Raw genomic sequence first — 15,234 nt, 5'->3', positions numbered from 1 at the left:
CAGGCCACAGCGCGCCAAGCGCGTGCTTGGGGCGGCACGCTGCGGGGGGCGCTCTGCCGGTTGCTGGGAGGGCGGCTGGCGGCTCCGGCGGACCTCCCGCAGGCGTGGCTGCAGACAGTCCACTGTTCCTGTGGCTCCGGTGGACCTCCCGCAGACACGCCTGCGGCAGCTCCACCAGAACTGCGGGACCATCGGACCCTCCGCAGAAACGCCTGCGGCAGGTCCACCGGAGCCGCGGGACCGGCGAGCGGCAGAGCGCCCCCTGTGGCGTGCCGCCATGCTTGGGGCGGCGAAATTGCTAGAGCCGGCCCTGGATCTGCCTTTTGTTCTGTGTCCATAGAGCACCTCGTGTGGCGGGGTCCTGGCACCGCGTTATGTTCATACAGATAATAAATAACAACTAGCACCTTTGTTCTGCAGGGAATTCAGGAGACCTGTGGGTGGTGGGAGCGTCGGGGCTGGGCTTTTCCTGTCCCACATCAGAGACTTTGGGGTGACTGTAACCACCAGTCCCTTTAGCTGTGGCGTAAGAGAAGATGCCAAACACAGGATATTCAGACATGTGACCGTGCCAGAGACGGGCTGGCCTGACTCACAGAAAGCCCCTCAATGGGCCCTAGGCGCAAGCCCAGATCTCCGTGCAACCGAACCAACTGGCGTTTTGAGGGCCAGGCAGAGTCACCTAGGGACTGAATCTCCACCTCAGATCCCACAGCAGCAGAAACACTACCCCCAGGCAGGAGCCGGGTCTCTCTAGCCCAGTCCCACCCACCCTTAGAGCCAGGAACTTCTGCTCTGACCTTCCCCATCTTCGGTTTTGGCCTGCGGCTGCATTCCTCCTGCTTTGCTGCACGATTTTGTGCGGAAAGCGCAGCAGCCACAGACTGGCTCCAGGCGGATGTGAAGCGTGAGCCCGTTCCCAGCCCGGCTCTGCAGAAATCGGGCCTAGGTTTCTCGGAATGAAACGCCAACCCTGGCAGTTTTCCACTGGTGTCCCATCAGCATCCTCTGGGCTGCAGGTGGGAGACAGGCAATGCGGCTCCTGGACAGACTGGCTGGGCAATCAGAGACGTCCACTACCGTCATGTCCACTTTTACCATCTGGCTAAGGGAACCCTAGTGCCACCACTGCCGTGCTCAGCACTTAGGTCTGGTTTTACATCCCCTCTGAGCCGCTGCCCTGAACGAGGGACAGCTGCATTTCCTGGACCTCTCCCAACCTACATCCCAGCAGGTGCCAGGTCTGGGGGAGTATCCGGAGAGCGGCAGCTCTCACTGCAAGAGACACCGGCACTGGTCCCAGCTGTGGGACTGGGGAATCAGCCACATACGTTCCGAAAATCGGCTATGCACAGTCACTTCGCTTCCACCCTGCTACCAGTCCCTGCACCCCCATGGCTAATCTGACCAGCACCAAACCATTCCTGTGAAAACTAACGAGATGGCCACCGTGTGCTCCCCTCACTTTGCACCAGCATCGCTGGACAATCCAGTCACTGGCTAGAGAAAATCTGCCATTTAGTTAATAAGGAAGACATTCTGCAAGGCAGCGTGGCCCAGTGGGTAGTGCACTAGACTGGGACTCAGGAGACCCGCGTTCTGTTCCTGTCCCTGCTCTGTGATTTTGGGCAAGTCACTTCCCCACTCGGTTCCTCAGTTTCTCCTCCTCCTGCCCTTTGTCTTTTAACAGTACAAGTTCCTTGGGGCAGGGACTCTCCCTCAACACATGGCTGTGCAGCACCAGGCACAGTGGAACCCCTGATCTCAGTCGCTGACGTAATAATAAGGGAAGATGCTTAGGGGCGTCTCTACATGCGAGTTCCTGCTCAGCAAGCCGGGGTGTGAATCTGCAGCTTTCTGGGACCATCACTGTGCTGTAGCAGTGTCCACATGAGAGGATACTGTGCAGCCAACTGGTGCACTGGAGATTCAGTTACTCGCCGCATAGACAGGCCCTAGGAAGAGACCAAAGAAACCCCATGCGATAATGAAGGACATTGACTCTAGCTGCAGTTATTGTGCAATGAAAGTGTAAAGCAGCAGATTTAAAACAATTCAGGAGCAACTCAGGTACAATTGGCCTGCGGAACTCTCTGCCACTAGGTCGTACTGAGAGCAAAAGGGTGGAGCAGGATTCTTCAAAAGATGAGAGATGTCTATGCATCCTGAGATCAACAAGAGCTACATTCCAGAGGATAAAAACCCTTAGAAGGGCTAAAAACCCACCTGCTTCAGGGCATAAACAAACCACTGAGCAAGTGGGGTCAGGAGGGAATTTTCCCTCAAGGGCAGGTTATTCCATAACTGTCCACTAGGGGCTTTCTTGGCCCTTCCTCTGAAGCAATTGGTAGAGACAGGATATGGGACTAGATGGCTGACTGGAACTAGAACACCCTCCTGTTGACATTGATCCCGGTCCAGCAAAGCACTTAGGTACATGCGTAATTCACCATGCGAGTAGCCCCAGTGATGCCGAGGGGATGAGTCACGCGCTGGCAGTCACACAGCGTCTGTTCTGAGCCCTGCCATGCACCACCAAGGGTCACTGGCTTGTGAGATCCGTTCCTTAGTCTAGTGCAAGTGCCCCCAATGGAAAAACCCCATCGAAGCTAACGCAGGAGATCTTTCCTGTACCCTGCAGCGGGGGCATAACCCTCTGTTCATTACACTCTACAGGCTGGCTGAAAGCTTTGGTAGAGGGCTCTGTTCTCCAGTAAGTCTGATAGGAAGCCGTGGTATCTGACATTTCCCACAAGGAGTGGAGCTGGCTGGAATCAGAACCAGGCTGTTTCCTGGAGAGACCTCAGCCTGCTGGGACGGACTCGGACAGGAGATTTTCCATTGATTTCACAGAGCCTTAGATCAGGCCCTGTGAGCCTGTCCCAGGGAGCATCCCCCTCGCGCTCACACATCCCTGCTCCCGAGTAGCAGCAGGGACGTCAGTTGGAGAAGCACAAATAAAGCTGGGGGGGAGGCGTGGGGCGTCTCGCCCCTGTCCATTACAGGCTGGGAACAATAGCCCGTGTGGAAACGGCAGCCGTGTTGTGCCAGCGCATCCGGAGAGGCAGGAAGGAGCCAGGCAGGAGGAAATATTAAATAGAGCAATATAAACACTCGGCTGGGGGGATTAAGGGGCGGACGCGCCCCGCCCCACCACCATTGCCAGTGAAAGCGGGGCCAGAGAGCTGCGCGGCGGCAGTGAGCCTGCAACATGGACAAGAACGCCTATGCCATGGCCAAGTTCGGCCTGGAGTCCAGGGACAACCTGCTCCCCAAGCGGGACTGTGGCTTCTACATGAAATACATCTTCCTATTCACCTCGGTCATCCAGCTCCTCATTATCCTGGGGCTGGTTCTCTTCATGATCTACGGCAACACCCAAGCCAGCACCGACACCCACCTGCGACACCTGGAGGAGCAGGTCCAGGAGTTCTACAACAAGATGACGCTGCTCAACGCCAAGAACAAAAACCTCACCCAGCAGCTCAACGCCACCAGCAAGGAGAAGCTCGGCTGCTCCCAGCAGCTGACGGCAACCCAGAAAGAGCTGGAGAAATGCAATTCCAGCCTGCGGGCCTGCATCGCCTATCAGGTAGGCCTGCCTCGGAGAACCATCCCCTGGGGTGCATGTGCCCCCGTACCCAAGCTGTCTGTCCTTCCATCCATCCCTCCGAGCGTGTCTCTCTCACCACCTTAGAACCCAGAGTGTTTCTAGCTAGCCACCCCTAGACCCTAGGCTATCTGTCTAGCCGCCCACCCCAAAGAGTAGAGAGAGTAAGGATCCCCTCGGTCGCAGCCAAGAAATAACAAATGCAATGCTGATTTCAGAGCCAAATTCACCCCCAGGGTAATTCGGTGGAATCCCACCATGCCTGGCCCATCTGTCCATCTCTCCTTTCTGCTCAGGGGCTGACCAGGGTGATACGATCCACTGAGACACAGAGGTTCTTTTGCAAGCACGAAAGTGACCGATTCAAATTTCATCTCCAAATATCCTCATCCCCTGAGGCGCTGCAGATGTTTGTTTTATTAGCATGAGGAACCTGGGACCACACTACAGAGCATCCTCTCCATAGGGTTTAACTGTAATACTCATAGATGGGATACCACTAAGCAGGGGAAATGCGGAATTTTAAGAGTGATCTCTTCTTGAGGGCGCTGTGCATTGTTAAACATCTGTCATGCTCCACCCCAGAGGTGGCAGCATTTCAATGGTGGTGGGTGAAATTACTCCTCTATCATTTCTCCATTCTTCCCATGCTCATTGGAGGAGTTTCTTAACACTTATCTATTGCTCATTAGCTAGTCAGAGAATTGGAAAATGGAATTATTTTTTTGTGAACAAGTCATGCTGCTTTTCATTTTGCAGCTGTCTAACAGAAACGCTGATTCAAAAGTTTCCATGAAAATACTTATATGTTCAGTTTCTTGGTCTTGGGCTGCCCCTCTCTTGAAAAAGGAGAACTCAAAGCCACAAACCCCTATTTTATGGTTTGATTCCGAGTTTCTGTTGAAAAAGTTTGTTTCCAAACAAAGGTCGATTTTGGAGCAAAGAAAAAAAAGCTTTATTGGAAAACTCTCAGCTCCTTTTGGGTGCTCATGGGGCTGATCATCTCCTGCAGCTATTCTGACGCCCAGAGCGCGACCGCACCCTCCTGCGCCCTCAGGGTTTGCACTGCAATAAGGCCTTAAAGACACAATTTTCTCTCCTGTTATACACTCAAAACCCAGACTGTTTTTCTTTAACTTCTCATCAAAATCAGCACCAAGATCGGCTCTACTCAGAGACTCAAGCTCTCCTCTCCCTCCGTCTTAGGTTCTTATATGACCCTGTGCCTGCCCCCTCCATCTCTGTGGAAGTGCTTTTGTCCACATTCTATAGATGGGGAAACTAAGGCATAGAGAGGCTACGGGTCTGTCTCTGTTGCAATTAGACACCCACCCTGGCCTGTGTCAGCTGACCCGGGCTAAGGGGGGATCTTTATTTGCAGTGTAGATGGTTCAGGATCCCCCTATCGCAGGGTCCTAGAGCCTGGGCACCAGCCCAAATGTCTGCACCACTGCTGAAAAAGCCCCTTGGCCTGAGCCAGCAGACACGAACCAGCACAGACATTCCCCAAATGACTTAGCCAAAGTCTGTGCCTAAGCAGGGAATTGAACCCACAGCTCCCAAGCTATTACGCTAATCACAGTAACACCCTTCCTATGGAGCAGCCCCCCCATTCCCAAGCACGGTCTCTGCAGGTCCAGGTTAAGCAGCACCGGCCCTTGCTGTAGCTGGTCTGTGGCCAACGCTCAGAGTGAATCCATAGGGCTGTCAATCCAGCACCTTTAACCAATGCTAAAGACACACACACACACAATTCCATTTACAGGCCAGATTCTCAGCTGTGCTGGAGCTGGAGCCAGGGGAGCCAGACCAATTCCACCAGCCGTTTGTCCACTGATTTTTACATGTAAGCACAACAGTCACTGTCCGACACACTCACAATCACACAGGACACTGGGCTAGTGATTCCTAAATATTCACCTTTGCCAAGATCTGCTCGAGTGTCCGACAGGGATCTGGCACAGGTTTGTTCTGAACTGGAAAACGGAAAACTCACTTTGCCAAAAATTAGAACCTGCTGGAAAAATCTCAGGTTCTGGACTGAGGGCAGCGTTCAAGCCATTGGCAAATGCAGGTTCTGTTTGGTACCAGCCACGTCCTGGGCTGCTGCAGAACTTTTCATTCTGTTCCCCTGTTGTCTCGGTCCATGGGCGAAAACGCCTTTCAAACCAAGTTCTGATGGTTTGATTAGTGCTGGATTCCAGCTAGTTACACGGGTGTGTGTGAAATTCTCTTAAATGGATCAGGGGCTGGCAGGCATTTGCAAAACTCAACATCATCTTGCAAACCCCAACACACTCAATGCAAAAGTCTCCGAGGTTTTCCTGGTCCCAGGCCCCCCCAGCATCTCATTCCATCCCGTGAGCTATTCGGAAGAGGGCAAAGAGTCCCTTCGTCTTTCGGAAGCACAAACGGGGTCACAGCATTGACTGAGCAATTCTCAGAACTGCCGCCAGTGAATCCCTGCTTCCCAGAAATGGGACTCAGCCAGATCTGGATCCATCAAGTTCACTGGGGAGCTTGGATCCAGGATTTTGGCTCAGGTCTTCTTATAAAGACCTCGTGTACTAACCATAATGTGTCCTGATTTGCTGGGGCACACAGCTCCCAGGGATGAGCAAGACCTAGAGTTCAGCACCTCTGAACACAAGAAATGAGTCAGGGGAAACACGAGAAATGAGTCTGGTATGTTGCAACATTCCTGTTTCATCAATGAACATTTTCCTCCTTCCATCCATCTGTCTTTCCCCACTCCCCAGTGATCAGACAGACTGATTCACGGGGCCTCCCTGCGAAGTTCCACTATGGTTTAGACAGATGCCCCAGAGCAGAATACAGAGACAGGCTTGGAGCTTTGCCAGCGCCAGTCCTTGAGGAAAGCGAATGCACCCAGTGATTCACCCACAGCCTTCGTCCCACTGCAGATCCTACTGCTGAGCGCACAATTCACACCACACTGGGGGGAAATGAGCCAGGGAACCAGCAGGCCAGGGAGTACTGGCTCTTCTCTCCTGGTGACTTTGCACTGGATTCTTCTTCCTCTGAGCTAACAACCCTTCGCCTTTCGCTGGCTCCTTCCACGCAAGTTTCACCTCTCACATTCTCTGCTCAAATGGGTTCTGGGCAGCAGGAGCAGCGGGTCCGTGCAAAGCCACCCAGCAGCAGCATGGCACAACTGGTCAAGCATCTACCCTCAGGAATGGAATCCTGGAGGGGGTGATGCAAATCAGGACTGAGCAGCACTGGCAGACCCATGTGTAAGGTGAGCCCAGGGCTGGGATAACAGAGGGGCTGAGAGTCAGGAGTGAGGGGCACCAGCAGGGCAGGAATGTTCAGAGAAAGCAGCTTCCACGGTGCACATCTAGACAATGCACCCCCCAACCTTTGTCTCCAGGAGTGCCCACATTCCTCACCGTTCTGCAAAGTGAGAGCGGCCAATTCCCTTCCTCCATCTCTGCCGCCCTCCCAGGAAATGTCTGGGAATGGCTCCCGCGGTGCTGTGGTGGCCACCCGTCCCTTGTGGCAGGGAAGCTCTGACACTCCGTCCCCCGTTCTCTCCCCAGGCCCAGTGCCAGAATATCTTGATCTACGCTGAGTACAACAAGGTGATGGCGGAGCAATGCTACAGGAACATGAACATCCTGAATATCACCTGCTACGGTGGGTGAGAGCTCCCCCCCCGCCCCCGGCTCCTCTCCCTCCCCTGTTAGCTCAGTCCCACTGGTGTTGGTGGAATCATGTCAGGGCCAGGCGGGGTCCCCAGAGGCTGTCCAGGGCGTGGATGCAGCCAGCCCCCAACAGCCCAGGCAGCGGGGAACTTCCTGATCCTGCTCACTGCACCTGCCTGATGTCAGAGATTCTGGCCTGTTTCCCCCGACACCACTGGGGCTGGTCATCCCGCATGCACGCGTCCTGCCCCAGGCAGCAGGGCACCAGGACGGCCACATGGCAGCACTGTGGAGCTCACTGTTGTGGAGAGTGGGGTGCAAACCCTACTTTGTCCGGGATGCAAGAGCAGGTGCCTTTCTGGCCCCAGTTGGAGTCCCTGGGTCTCCCTCCCCAACCCCCCCCGTTTTAGCAGCAGATAGTTTTAGCTTTGTACGACCTGATCCCAACCCAGGGTTGTCAACTTTCTGCTTGCACAAAGCAGAATACCCTTGCCCTGCCCCTCCTCAAAGGTCACACCTCTCCTCACTCTATTCGCCCCCCCCCCGTCGCTCATTTTCACCCGGCTGGCTCAGGGGGTTGGGGTGTGGGAAGGGGCTGAGTGAGGGTTCCAGCTGGGGGTGCAGGAGGGTGCTCTCGGCTGACCTGAGGGGGATCAGAGCTGTGGCAGGAGGTTGGGGTGAGTGAGGGTTCCGGCTGGGGGTGCAGGCTCTGGGGTCCAGGGGGGTGCTCTCGGCTGACCTGAGGGGGATCAGAGCTGTGGCAGGAGGTTGGGGTGAGTGAGGGTTCCGGCTGGGGGTGCAGGCTCTGGGATCCAGGAGGGTGCTCTGGGCTGGCCTGAGGGGGATCAGGGCTGTGGCAGGGGATTGGGGTGAGTGAGGGTTCCGGCTGGGGGTGCAGGCTCTGGGGTCCAGGAGGGTGCTCTGGGCTGGCCTGAGAGGGATCAGGGCTTTGGCAGCGGGTTGGGGTGAGTGAGGGTTCTGGCTGGGGGTGCAGGCTCTGGGGTGTGGCTGGGGATAGCAGGTTTGGGGGGCAGGAGGGTGCTTCAGGCTGGCCTGAGGGGGATCAGGGCTGTGGCAGGAGGTTGGGGCACAGAAGGGGGTATGGCTCTAGGCTGGGGGTGCAGGTTCCAGGCTGGGGCCAGAAATGAGGGGTTCATGGTGCAAGAGGGGGCTCTGGGGTGGGACAGGGGGTTGGGGTGGGGGGTGAGGGCTCTGGCTGGGGGTGCAGGCTGTGGGGTGAGGCCAAGCGGTTTGCAGTGCAGGAGGGGGATCAGGGCTGTGGCAGGGGACTGGGGCACAGGAGGGGGTGAGGGGTGCAGACTCCAGGCAGCCCTGAGTTCAGGCAGCTGCCGGACGCAGCAGCACGTCCCTCCTCCGGCTGCACCTTGGAAGCGCGGCCAGGCGCCTCTGCGTGCTGCCCTGTCCGCAGGCACCGCCCCGCAGCTCCCAGTGGCCGCGGTTCCTATGGCCAGGAGCCGGAGCGGGGACGTGCCGCTGCTCCCCAGAGCTGCACAGAGCCATGGCAGGCAGGCAGCCGGCCTCAGCCCGGTCACAGTGCTGACCAGAGCCACCAGGTTCCCTTTTCCCCTGCGCACCAGGCAATTCTATCCCAGCCCCCGAATTTCTGCTGGGAATGGGATCAGTGGGGTCACCCCTGCCACGTGGGAGCAGAGTGCGGCACTGAACCGGGGCACCCCAACGGGGTCCCCCTGGATTTCTCCCCCACTCAGCACTGCTAACCCCGAGAGTTCAAACATCAGGAGTCAGAGCCCATGAGATCACCAGCGAGCTGCCAGCGACCCACGCCCCAGAGCCTAATTAATTAATCTCCCTCCTCTGCCCCTGCCCCAGCCCAGCAATTAACTCTGTGCACACCCATCACAGCTGCTCCTTACCCCCAATCTCACGCCTCTGCTCCTGTGGCTCCAGGGCTCTTGTTGGAGGGGGGAGCAGACTGATCATTGTTCGGGGGGGGGGGGGCACGAGCCACCCGTCCCTCCAGTGAGAATGTTCCTTCACCCTCCCTCCCCTACCCAAAAACTCTTCTGGGAGCAGGGAGGGGGTTGCTCTACCTGCCTCTTACAGCAGCTGTGATTGGCTGCTCTTCCCCAGGAGTCCCTCCCCCCCAGTAGAGCTGACTCCAATGGGGGGATGCGGTGCAGGGGGAGGGGGAACCATGGCATTTGGGTGCAGGGGATGGGGGTGCTGAGGGAAGAGGGTGTATGGGACGGGGATGTTGGGGGAGGAGGGTCCAGGGGGATTGGGTGCTGGGGGAGGTGGGTGCAGGGGAAGGAGGGTGCTGGGGGCATTGGGTGCAGAGGATGGGGAAGGAGGGTGCAGGGGATGGGGGTGCTAGAAGAGGAGGGTCTGGGGGGGATTGGGTGCAGGGGATGGGGGTGCTGGGGGAGGAGGGAGCAGGGGGATTGGCTCCTGGAGGAGGAGGGTCCAGGGGGACTGGGTGCAGGGGATGGGGATGCTAAAAGAGGAGGATCTGGGGGGATTGGGTGCAGGGGATGGGGGTGCTGAGGGAAGAGGGTGTACGGGATGGGGATGTTGGCGGAGGAGGGTCCAGGGGGATTGGGTGCTGGGGGAGGTGGGTGCAGGGGAAGGAGGGTGCTGGGGGCATTGGGTGCAGAGGATGGGGAAGGAGGGTGCAGGGGATGGGGGTGCTAGAAGAGGAGGGTCTGGGGGGGATTGGGTGCAGGGGATGGGGGTGCTGGGGGAGGAGGGAGCAGGGGGATTGGGTGCTGGAGGAGGAGGGTCCAGGGGGATTGGGTGCAGGGAGTGGGGGTACTGGGGGAGGAGGGTCTGAGGGGATGAGGTGCAGGGGATGGGGGTGCTGGGGGAGTAGAGGGCAGGCGAGCTGGATCCCAGGGAGACGTAACACTGTCGGCCCAACCCCTGCCTTGTCCTCTCCCGGCACAGCCGAGAAGCTGAGCCTGCGGGAGGCCCGGGACCGGCTGGTGCGGGAGGCCCAGCAGCAGCAGGAGAACTGCTCGCAGGTGACGGAGAAGCTGAAGCAGGCGGCCAGCACCGCCAACGGTGAGCGGGAGCTCTGCCGGCAGGAGAGCATCAGCCTGCGGGCACAGTACAGCGGGCAGAGCCAGGGGCAGAAACAGTGCTGCAGCCTGGGGGACAAGATGCTGGGCGAGTTCCAGACCATCCGGCAGGCCATCCAGGAGAAAGTGGGGACCCTCTCGTTCTACCAGTCCAGCAGCTGCACCTCTCTGACCCAGCAGGTGAACGCCCAGCTGAAGACGCTGGGGGACAAGCTGCAGCACGAGCTGCAGGCCCAGGCGCAGGAGAACGGGCGGCTGCACGGCGAGAAGCTGCTCAGCGAGGTGAACCTGCAGGAGTGCGAGCAGCAGCGCAACAGGGAGACTCAGCAGCACCAGCACCAGCTGCAGGCCCTGCAGGCCGCCTGCGACGCCGAGGCCAAGCGCAGCTACCAGGAGAAGCAGACGCTGACGGAGGAGAAGGGGCGCCTGAGCCAGCAGCTGCAGGAGAACAAGCAGCTTCTTGCCCAGGCTGAGAACACGAAGGCCCAACTGGAGAGCTGCAGGAAGGCAAAGGTGAGGGGGCCCCGGGCTGCCGTCTGTCCGTGCCCACGTCCGTCCTGAGGCACCTCCTTGTGGGTACATAGGAACGTGCCCACAAATCCAGCCTGCCATCTGGGCATGTTCGGTCCACCCTGGTGAAAGTCGGGGAGAGCGAGGGAGGGAGGGAGGGGAGGTGCAGTGGGCAGGGGTGGGGCCTCGGGAAGGGCCGGGGTGGGGTGTTCAGTTTTGTGCCATTAGAAAGTTGGCAGCCCCACTGTTCATCCATTGATGTCCTCGTAGGTTGGGGGGGTAGATAGTGTTTATCTCGCCGACCCCCTCCTCCCCACATACACACCGTGGAGCAGATCCACCAAGCCGTGCGACTCCCACAAGGCCGCCGGGCTGCCTGCTGGCTCACAGGGCCCCAAGGGCCGGGGCAGTGCGTAGCAGGGGACAGAGGCCTTCCCCCAACCTCCTCCAGCCACACCCTTGCCAGGAGTCAGCCAGGGAGGGTCTCCCCAGTTCCTCGGGGCCGTGCACATCACTGTCTGGTGCCGAGTGGGCAGAGCGAAGCGTTCCGGCTGCACACGTGCTGGCTCTTGGGGGTGGCTCCGTGGCTGGCAGCTGAGCTGGTGTGACTCTCCTCTCATTGACAGGGCAGCGCTTTCAACCCAGGCCTGAGAAATCCTGGCAACCCCGGCACCTTTGGGAACCCTGGGACCTTCGGCAACCCCGGCACCTTTGGGAACCCCAGCACCTTTGGGAACCCTGGGACCTTCGGCAACCCCGGCACCTTTGGGAACCCAGGGACACTGGGGAATCCCGGGACATTCGGGAACACTGGTGAGTGCCCGTGCGAGGAAGGGCAAAAGGCAGGTGTCCAGATGCTTTCCCGAACTAGCCTGTAGCTTTGGCAGGTGGCGCCAGCCCCTGGAGCTGGTCTGTGGGCACAATCCTCACTCCCCTTCCTAGCCCTGCTCTGAGAAACCCCAGCCCCACCTCATCCCTCAACATCTATCGCTAATGAAACTCTGCAGCGTTGGTGAGGTTGGTGCCACGGAGCAAGCGGCATAGAGGCTTCCAACCCCCCACCCCCACCCCCTGGCTCTGCTGCTGCCCCACCGTCCTGACCCACAGCCCCTGGGGCTCCCTAGCAGCGTTGTGCATTCACATCATTCCCAGCCTGGAGACATTATACAGCAGCTGGGGGATGGGGGTGCTCCTTGCTGGGCCATCGGCACACCAAGCCAGACCCCCCTTGTGTTCCTGCCCTGCCAGGGGCCCCGTGTCCCAGATTCCTCCAGGAGTGGCGAGGCCAGCCCAGGATTGGGGGGCTAGTGAGGAGGAGGGAGGCCCCTTCCCCTGCACATATGGGCAGTAGATTCCAGCCAAGAGACCTCTCGTGCTTCTCACCCTGTTAGACAGCACCAGCCTGGATGAAATTGGAAAGCGAATCCTGGAGGCCAAGCTGCCCAACCAGTTCCCCCTCAAACCTGTGGCGCAGCCTAGGTAAGGAGCAAAGGGCAAGGCAGGTTGGGATATCCCCTGTATGAGCACTCTGAGCAACCTATCATAGCAGCTGTCCCTCTTGCATCTCCCTCTACCCCAGTATTCCCCCCATATTAAAGCAGACCATTGGCCCCTCATGGCCAGTATCCTGCCTCTAGCACTGGCTGCAGCATCCACTTCTCACTAGTGCGCCTGGTTGATTGCGCAGTACAGTCTGTGTGGGTCTAGAACCCTTCCTGACCCTTCACACCCTGAAGCATGAGAGTTGGGGTCAGGCAGCATCTGGCCTCTCTCTGCTGCTGCTAAGCAGCCCCATGAGTAGACTCTGTCGCAGCGTAAAGCAGCTGGCATGTGGGTGGGGCGTGGGATAGAACTAACATCTCTTGTAAAGAGCATTTCCTGGGGGTCGGGGCGCAGAGCTCCTGTCTCACAGCTACACTCACTTGCCCCCGGGGGTGACGTGGAGGGAGGGGTCATTAGCATTTACAAGGCAAGGTGCTGGGGGCCAAGGGCAAAGCATGATTGCAGGCGCTGAGGAGCGTGGGATCAGACCCCTACGGAGCATTTCCTGAGCGGCTGGGGGGGCGGGGGCGGGGACGGGGAGGGGCCTGGTATACGTTATTAGTATTCTCAGTAGCTGGACAATACCAAGTCTGCCCAGTGACTCCAGCGGGCACAGGATCGGACCCTTTGTTTGCTGGAGACGGGCTCGCCTGGGGGCATGAGAACCTGCCAAAGCCCAGCAGCAGCCTGCCTGGGCTCTTTGATGGGGGGAGAGGGCAGGGGCCGCGGGAAATCCTGGGGCAGCAGGATACCACAGCGGTTGGCAGCTTCCTCGCAGGGCAGGAACCCGGGTGCGACCACTCGGGCTGCGTGTGAGCGGCGTTAGCGCCGACCTTTCTCGCTGTTTTCTTTTCCACGCCAGCGGCTAACCAGGGAGCGAGGCCATGGTGAGCAGAGGCTGGGAGCTGAGCTGGAGCGAAGGGGAGGAAACGCGACTTGATTGGCAAGAAACTTAGGAGACTGAACTGATGCCCAGCCTGAAATCGCCATCTCACTCAGACAGAGACAGGCACGCCTGGGCAGAGACTTCCAGACAGGCGCGCACACGTACATGTGAATCCCCCACACACACACACACCCAGCTGAAATCCGTCTTATATCCCCCTCCCCCAGCTCCCATCTCTCACTCACACACTTGGCCAGACTCTCGGATCACCCAGCTCATGCTCACCCCAGGTGCACACGTCCACTGGGCCTCCCCCTTTCACCCCTTATTCCTGGTCCTGTTACCCCTGGTTTGCCAACCCCGGAAGCTGGGCATGCTGGTGGGAGGGGAGGTCATGCTGACCTCGCCCTTTGGCAGCCCTCCCTCCGACGGGTAGCCCTTTGGGTGGGGGGGTCTGGCCAGACCTGGCAGCACGGCCCAGGCCAAGCCAGGGGGATGGGGGAGGACCGTGGCTCCCTCTGTCTGACCCTATTCCCTGGGTTTTACTCACCCTCACAACCCGTGCTGAGATCCCCTCCATCCTCCCACCCCTGGGCCTGACCCCCACCCTCCTCCAGCCACTCCTGCGTCCCTGCCCAGCCCTCGCTTCCTTTAGGCCTCAAGCCCCTGGTCTGCTCAGGCTCTGCAGCCCCAACACCCCTCCAGTACTGCAGCCCTTTCCCCAGCCTTTTGTATCTGGGCCCTTGTAGCTCACCCCATCCCAGGGAGGTTAGACCCTGGGGCCCTGCCCAATGCCACAACCCAGGGGGTGCAGGGGGCCGGCTGAGCAGGATCTGCCATGAATGTGAATGCAGGGCCAGGAGCTGAAGGGGAACTGCCGGGGCAGCTCTGGCCTCTCTCGCTGATTAGCCCAGCGATGCGGCGGAGGCTCATGGCGCTTTGCTGTAAATTCTTCCACCCTGCACTGAATACACGCCTGACGGCAGCCCGGCCTGGGTGTTGTGTGCTTTGTTCTGCCCACTGGCAAGCCAGGCGCTGGGGGGGGAGCCGGTGGGTCTGGTTCTGCTCTCTCTGACCCTGGCCCAAACCTTGAGCCAGCGGAGTCCCCTGCCCTGAGCCAAGGCTGGGGACTCGGAAGGGCCTGGAAGGCCCCTGTGCAGCAGGGGGGTTGGGCGCTGAAGATCCTGTGGGGGTGACATTCGCTCGGGAGCTGAGTTCCTAAAGGGGCTTTTGCCCCAGAGTGCGGAAGAGGAGAGGACAATTGGGGGAGGGGGCAGGGAACACAGGTCCCCATGTGCCTCGTCTCTTCCACCACCCTCCAACCTGCCCCATCTACCAAGGCCATCAGCTGCTGTCCTGAGCCAACTGCCCCTGCCTTGGGCCCAGCCACCGCCAGCGTCCCCTCAGCCCCCGGGCAAGTGGTGCAGAGGAGTCTGGGTGATTGCAAGCAGGGCCCAGCTCTCGAGCCAACGGGGAACGTCCCGTTCTGGCCGCCCTGGAGGAAGGGACTGACAGGTGCCGCAGGAAGAGCAAGGCCAAGCTGGGACCCAAACAAAGAAACAATGAAGCACGTTCCCAGAACTGCAGGGGGCAGGATCCAAGCCCGGCCCAGTGGCCTCCGGCCAGGAATTCTGCACACTTGGCCTCTGGCTTGTTCCTGCTCACGGACCGCTCTGACCTCGGCCCGGCTGCTAGCTCCAGCCGCACCAAAGAGGGGCTGGTTCCGGAGCCTGCTCTCAGCCCCAGAGGAGCGGGCTGGGGGGAGAGGGGCGCACACGCACAGCTGCTTACCAGCGAGAGCAAGCCCCCGGCAGGCAGCAGCACACCTGTGCCACCCACACCCGCCTTTCCAGCTGGCAAAGAGACAAGGCTGGAACCAGGGATCATTGTTGGGAGAGCCAAACTATCTGTTTCCCGGCTGCTGGCCTGCAATAACTGCCCCCTCTCCTCCCGCCCTCC

At 59.2% G+C, this 15,234-nt stretch overlaps 1 protein-coding gene across 1 annotated transcript; it reads left to right on the top strand.

Annotated features, from left to right (window-relative positions):
* The first annotated feature begins 2,789 nt into the window (after positions 1-2,789).
* PLVAP (plasmalemma vesicle associated protein) lies at positions 2,790-13,586 on the top strand. The gene is made up of 6 exons (XM_050934068.1): positions 2,790-3,592; positions 7,174-7,270; positions 10,204-10,850; positions 11,474-11,660; positions 12,239-12,326; positions 13,252-13,586. The coding sequence occupies exons 1-6, from the start codon at positions 3,212-3,214 to the stop codon at positions 13,256-13,258; spliced, it is 1,407 nt and encodes a 468-aa protein (XP_050790025.1). The 5' UTR covers positions 2,790-3,211; the 3' UTR covers positions 13,259-13,586.
* Positions 13,587-15,234: the final 1,648 nt, after the last annotated feature.

Source organism: Gopherus flavomarginatus, chromosome 24, assembly GCF_025201925.1.
Source record: "Gopherus flavomarginatus isolate rGopFla2 chromosome 24, rGopFla2.mat.asm, whole genome shotgun sequence".
Classification (NCBI taxonomy): Eukaryota; Metazoa; Chordata; order Testudines; family Testudinidae; genus Gopherus; species Gopherus flavomarginatus.
Note: the sequence above shows the minus strand (reverse complement) of the source record. Positions and strands in the feature narration are given on the sequence as shown.

Coding starts and splice junctions, on each gene's coding strand:
- PLVAP (XM_050934068.1), top strand. CDS start 3,212: ATGGACAAGAACGCCTATGCCATGGCCAAGTTCGGCCTGGAGTCCAGG. Junction 10,851..11,473: donor AGAGCTGCAGGAAGGCAAAG/GTGAGGGGGCCC, acceptor TCTCATTGACAG/GGCAGCGCTTTCAACCCAGG. Junction 11,661..12,238: donor CGGGACATTCGGGAACACTG/GTGAGTGCCCGT, acceptor TCACCCTGTTAG/ACAGCACCAGCCTGGATGAA.